This window comes from Lactuca sativa, chromosome 9, assembly GCF_002870075.4.
Source record: "Lactuca sativa cultivar Salinas chromosome 9, Lsat_Salinas_v11, whole genome shotgun sequence".
Classification (NCBI taxonomy): domain Eukaryota; kingdom Viridiplantae; phylum Streptophyta; class Magnoliopsida; order Asterales; family Asteraceae; genus Lactuca; species Lactuca sativa.
Window position 1 is genome coordinate 212,698,236 of NC_056631.2, and position 6,402 is coordinate 212,704,637.

A 6,402-nucleotide genomic window follows, 5' to 3' on the forward strand; every position below is an offset into this window, starting at 1 on the left:
AAATTTCTTCAGTAAGGAACAAAAAAGTCCGAAAAATGCAAACGACCGTGAATCGTGGGGGGTCGAGCTCCTATAGCAGTACTTGCTATATGAAGGTAACATACGATACATGTAATTTTTATTCAAAATATAATCTAATTTTTTAATGTTAAACAGAAACATAAGAAAGTGGAAACGTTTCGCAAGGCTCATACTGATAGGGATGGTATATTTGTTACTGTTGAGGCGGAACAACAATACGTAAGTATTTAATTATAATTTTATCATATAATTAAGTGTTTATTTATACTTATTTTCTAATCACTTTTGAGAAATACGGAATCGGTTAATGGAAGAGCTTTTAGAACAAACGCAAGGACCAGAAAGTGAAAGAGAGTTAACACACGCTCAAGAAAGAGTTGCTTTCAAGAAAGTATTGGGAGAATGACATGACCATATCAGAGGCATCGGCCGGAAACCTTTTGTTATCTCGTCGATTTCACAGCCATCGCAACCACCACGACAGCCATCACAACCATCACATGTAAAACAAGATTATTTAATATGAATAAATGCATGTTGACTTGCTAATTGTGATTTTTCCCAAGTACAAGAAATAACAATGTACTTTGGTTTTTTGTCTCTAGTTTAAAAATAGCAATGTACTTTGGCTTTCATAAAATGCATGTTAATTTGGTAATTTTGGTTTCTGATGATTATTTGCTAAAAGCTTTGTTAATTATGCTTTTATTCCAAATGCAAGAAATAATAATGTACTTTGGTTTTTTGTCTCTAGTTTAGAAATAGCAATGTACTTCGGCATCATAAAATGCATGTTGATTTGGTAATTTTGGTTTGTGGTGATTATTTGTTAAAAGCTTTGTTAATTGGGTTTTTGTCTCAAGTGCAAGAAATAGCAATATACTTTGGTTTTATGTCTCTAGTTTAAAAAATAGTAATGTACTTTGGTATCATAAAATGCAAGTTGATTAGGTAATTTTGGTTTGTGGTGATTATTTGTTAAAAGCTTTGTTAATTGTGTTTTTGTCCCAAGTGCAAGAATAACAATGTACTTTCGTTTTTTGTCTCTAGTTTAAAAAGAACAATGCACTTCAGCATCATAAAATGCATGTTGATTTGATAATTTTTGTTTGTGGTGATTATTTGCTAAAAACATTGTTAATTGGGGTTTTGTCCTAAGTGCAAGAAAAAGCAATGTACTTTGTTTTTATGTCTCTAGTTTAAAAATAACAATGTACTTTGACATCATAAAATGCATGTTGATTTGGTAATTGTGTTTTTATCCTAAGTGCAAGAACTAGCAATGTACTTTTGGTATATCTTTTATTTAAGTGCAAGAAATAGGTATGTACTTTGGTAGTTTTTGTTTATGTTTTAAATTTTAACTTATAAATTTATATATGTTGTTATTTATTATGTAGTTGGAAAATTTTCGGACAATGCTCAACGACCCGACATGTAGGGAGGAGTTTTATTCGTTTTTTCAATCACAGAATAATCAAGAAGGAAATGATGGGAACGGAGATGATGATATGTAGGGAGAGCTTTATTTGTATGGTACACTTGTTGTCATGCTTTGCTATTTGTTATAATTGTAAAACTTAATTTGCTACTTGTTACAATTGTAAAACTTTTGATTGTTTTATTTTGGTATGAAATTAATTATAACAATATTTTGTATTTAATCGGATGTTGTTATATATATTTTTTCTTCTTTTAACGTTGTTATGTATTGGTTTTTTCTATCCAATATCGTTGACTAAAAAAATAAAAAAATGAAAAATGTTATTACCGGCGATATTATTATTGGCGACGGCAATATTAGCGGCGACACGAAACATTACCGGCGACAATTCTTTTTAGCGGCAACAATCTGATCAGCGACATAGCAGTAGCGACGAATTTTTACAGGCGACGTGTCACCGCTATTGCCCGGCGATTAACTAATTCTTTACTGACGACTATTGTCGCCGCTATAGCCCGGAATTCTTAAAAAGAATTAACATCGTTTAAATTTAAAAACTAACCTAAACGAACTCCTCAATTCAAAGCCAATCCGTAATTAAGGAGTCTTGTTGATAATTTAATTATTTCTATGGGATTTTGGGACATAATAAGTAATGTAAATGTTTATTTGATAGTGATGCATTTTTTTTTTTTTTGTTGTTTTAAATCTACAATTTTTCTATTTTTACCATTTGGCGGAGAGACATTTTTTCAAAACATTTGATATCTTAAGGTTACCCTTTGATTGTTAAAAATATATATCACGAGTAAATTTCTTGTTATTATACATCATGTCACAACAAAAAAATATTTTGTTGCTTCAAAAGATAGGGTACTACACCGCTGATGCCATTAACGACAATATGTCGTCGCTACTGGTGAGTGTTGCTAAAAGTCAATGTTGTCGTAATTTCTCGTCACCGCTATTGATTAATTCCGGTGGTACACTCGTGTAATCAGGCTAACGGTACACTGTTGCCGACGTTACGTTGTCGCTAATTGTACACGTTGTCCATATTGGTGTTACCAATTAAATCTTATTTTTTATAATAATACTTATTATTAATTTATCATTATTCTTTCATTTAGTTTTCTATTTACAAATAGCAAATAACATGTTTGAATGACTCATTTTATTCTTTGAACCAACTAAACTTGACAATAAAATGTAATGAAGTTTTTACACAACTTACATTACAATTACAAGACTCGATGACAAACGTACATTTTATTTAACACATTTTTTTTATCGTGACTTCTCTTATCTCTGTAAGTGAAGTGTCTTATCTCTGTAAGTGAAGTATCCAAATCGACTTCATACTTACACATCTCAAAATTGTTAATTAGTCGGGTACACTGAGTGTGTTTTATCGTTTTGATTGATGAGGTTAACCCCATTATTCCCTGACCCGTAAATATGACCCATCTTGGTTCGCTTGGTCTCAAGATATCTCTTGTTGTGCTCCGTGATCAAAGTCAAAAGGGGAACTCTGCTTGTAACTTCCAAACCATAGCCTTTGAGCCCAATGCATTTAGCCGGATTGTTCGTCATTAGCTTCATTTTTCTAACACCAAGGTCTTTTAAAATCTGCATATGATTCAACACAAATCAAGATTACAGGCTTCGTTTCTTACATGGGAAATGGCCAGACAAAAGTGCATATCAGATAGTAGTATATAGTATCATACAATATAATATTGTACACTAGTACAATATTATATTGTAAGATAGTACAAACAAATATTATACTGTATAATATTATATATAATATTATATGATACTTGTTTGTATAGTAGTACAAACAAGTATTGTATAATATAGGACTATATGGTATAGTATAGTTCAATACATACTACACTAGTGAATGAGACTACGCAAGCTTTATGTGGCTATTTCCAACACGGTGAGCGCCTATACCTGTGCTGCAACGTCATATTCCCTTGAGTCAACAGGCAAGCCGAGGTCCTCATTGGCTTCCACAGTGTCACGCCCATCATCTTGAAGGTTATAAGCACGAAGTTTGTGGCCTAAACCGATGCCTCGACCCTCATGACCTCTGAGGTAGACCACTACACCCCTCCCAGCCTCTTCGATGTGTTGCATTGAAAGTGCGAGTTGGTTCCCACAATCACATCTAGCAGATCCGTATATATCTCCTGTTAAGCATTCCGAGTGTACCCTCACAAGTATATCATTACCATCCCCGATTTCACCCTGTTTGTTTCAACAAGCACAATCTCTCATCATTTTATTCCCAACTTTCTATACTGTTTTGAGTTTTAGGCCATTTTTGTAATACATGAGACGACTGGAAAAACACGATGGTCTTGTACTGCATTTGTTTTGCATTGGACTAGAATGATGTCAATGGGACAAAAAATGCCCCATTCTATAAGATGGGAAATCGCTTTTGAGTGTAAAAAAAAACATGAATGTAGCTCACCTTGACCATAGCGACATGTTCCATCCCGTTTAAGATCGACTTATAACAGTAAGCAACAAACGACCCCCATGTAGTAGGTATCCGTGCAGCAGAAACTTGCTCTACTAAATGATCGGTTTTCCTCCTATACCTGCCAATTTGAATCAAATGTCAAGAAAACCACACTCATACATTCCCATATTGATCAAGACCACATCACCCACCTGATAAGATCAGCAATAGAAATGATTTTCATGTTCTCCTTTTCGACAAATTTCCTAAGTTTTGGTAATCTAGCCATCGAGCCATCATCATCTACCACCTCACATATGACTGCTACAGGGTCGAACCCAGCTAACATGGCTAGGTCAACCGAAGCTTCGGTGTGACCAGCTCTTTTCAAAACACCTCCTTCTCTGTATCTTAATGGAAATATATGGCCTGGGCGATTAAAGTCCTCGGGCTTTGACTCTTTTGAAGCTAGAGCTTTTACTGTTGTTGCCCTATCATGAGCCGACACCCCTGTGGTTGTTCCATGTTTTGCATCCTATAATTTTTTATTAGAAAACTATCAAACATCCACAACCGACAAATATTTTCCTTTTTCAGGTAAGGATAAATGCAAGAAATATCTAAATACTTTCATTTATGTGTATACTAGAACATCGCACTTTCCCTTTTTTCTATGGCTTTTACTTAATTAATTAAGGTATTATGATACTTTGAAAAATCTATAATTAGGTAGATTTTTCAAGTGTGTTGCTATAATTAGGTAGATTCTTTTGCAAGATGAATCCTTTATAAGATTACGTACCACTGAAACTGTGAATGCTGTGCGATTCTTGTCCTCATTATGTTTTACCATTAGAGGAAGTTGTAATCTTTCAAGATCTTCTCCTTTCATTGTTACACAAACAATCCCAGTTCCATGCTTAACAAAGAAAGCCATAGCCTCAGGTGTAACACTTGATGCTGCCATTACTAGATCCCCCTCATTTTCTCTGTCCTCATCGTCTACAACCATCACCATCTGTGGTATAAACCAAAGGGTTAAATGCAATAAATTATAGCAACATACGTTCATAAAACTTTTTTATTACCTGTACTTAATTTCATTTCATACATTGTATATTAGAATATCTTCTCAGTTATAGTAGTATCATTGAATACAAAGCAAGTTTAAAACAACCTTTCCTTGGCGAATATCTTCAATAGCATCTGAAATGGATGAGAAGCCAGGTGTGGGGAGATCCAAGTCATATTCATCAGCACCAAGTGGGAAAGAATTCATGGTGGCAATGGAATCTGCTGTTAGCATTTCAATCCCAGATGACACACTTACAGCAGTTTTCCACAAATCTACTGGCAAGAATGAAGCTTTGGACCTACCATCAGATTTACTTATGGAGCATGACTTTGTACCAAGAAACGCCTCTGAAACATGCATGAGATTTCGAGAATGAAGACCATTGATTGAGCTGAAGTTTGTGCTCATGCTACATTCAAAAAAAGAAAGTTATAATCAATTAGTATACTTCCTACAAAAATTTATAGCCAATTAAGGAAGCTCTAATTCTAATTTTAAAACATGAACCACAAAAATCAATATGTTGGATTTCATCCATGAAACCAATCCATGGAATCACAAACTTGTTTAGTAGCCAGCTAAAACATAAACACGAAAACATCCCTGTGATTGGGAGCTCAAAGAAGTCACAAAGTAATGGAAAAGAATCCAAATCGTGATGAAGCCCAAAAGCATTATTGAAAAGGAGATCATTATGAACAAAAGAGACAATGGCTCTATTTTTCTGAATAGAAAAGCGCATTTATCAAAACAAACTGAAGAAAATAATTAACAAGATACATGGAAGAAGCTTTACTTGGAACATAGTAGTGGTGAGGAAGACGAAGTCAAGCTAATGGAAGCCATTTATCAGAAACTGGGTTGTTGTATTTTAAATTTGGACTCGGAAATGGATTTTGATTAATTTGAGTTGATAGATAACCAGATTACTGACATTTATATACATGGAAAATAGCCTTCTTTTTTTTAAGAGTGTATTTCCATGCAACCAATAATAATCTGCCTGCTTCATGCCTTCGTCATTATATATGACAAAATCATGTGGTCCACGTGATTTAAAAAATCACAAATTTAGTCCAAGTTGCCAGTTCATTATGTGGTGACCCTTATGGTTTTACTTTATTTTGGTTTTGGTCTCTAACCCATTTCAACATGATAAGAAAAAACGAGTAAAGACACAGCGAGACTGAATCGGAAAAAACAAATAATAAGAGCATATGAACACGACAAAAGCTCCAATATGACAAAACTAAATAACAGAATCAGTAATCCAAAATGAAATCTGGTTCTTGAAAAAGTAGCTTTAGAGCATTATGGTGTGAAGAAGTTAAAGAAGAACCCTGAAAGTAGGGGAGTTTTGCTAAATGGTGAAAAAAGGTGCTGCTT

General features: G+C 34.1%; 1 protein-coding gene across 1 annotated transcript; it reads right to left on the reverse strand.

Annotated features, from left to right (window-relative positions):
- Positions 1 to 2,586: 2,586 nt before the first annotated feature.
- On the reverse strand, positions 2,587 to 5,904 carry LOC111899092 (bifunctional riboflavin biosynthesis protein RIBA 1, chloroplastic). The gene is made up of 7 exons (XM_023894974.3): positions 5,813 to 5,904; positions 5,119 to 5,425; positions 4,744 to 4,959; positions 4,154 to 4,476; positions 3,951 to 4,080; positions 3,425 to 3,721; positions 2,587 to 3,094 (listed from the first exon to the last, which is right to left on the reverse strand). Exons 1-7 carry the CDS (start codon positions 5,860 to 5,862, stop codon positions 2,846 to 2,848), a joined length of 1,572 nt encoding a protein of 523 aa, XP_023750742.2. The 5' UTR covers positions 5,863 to 5,904; the 3' UTR covers positions 2,587 to 2,845.
- Between the last annotated feature and the right edge of the window lie 498 nt (positions 5,905 to 6,402).

What these genes read in the sequence shown, in the direction of transcription:
- LOC111899092 (XM_023894974.3), bottom strand. Translation starts at nt 5,862, where the DNA reads ATGGCTTCCATTAGCTTGACTTCGTCTTCCTCACCACTACTATGTTCC. An exon ending in AAGATATTCGCCAAGGAAAG is followed by an intron (nt 4,960 to 5,118) that starts GTTGTTTTAAAC and finishes TTTATACCACAG; the next exon opens with ATGGTGATGGTTGTAGACGA. An exon ending in TCTATTGCTGATCTTATCAG is followed by an intron (nt 4,081 to 4,153) that starts GTGGGTGATGTG and finishes TCAAATTGGCAG; the next exon opens with GTATAGGAGGAAAACCGATC.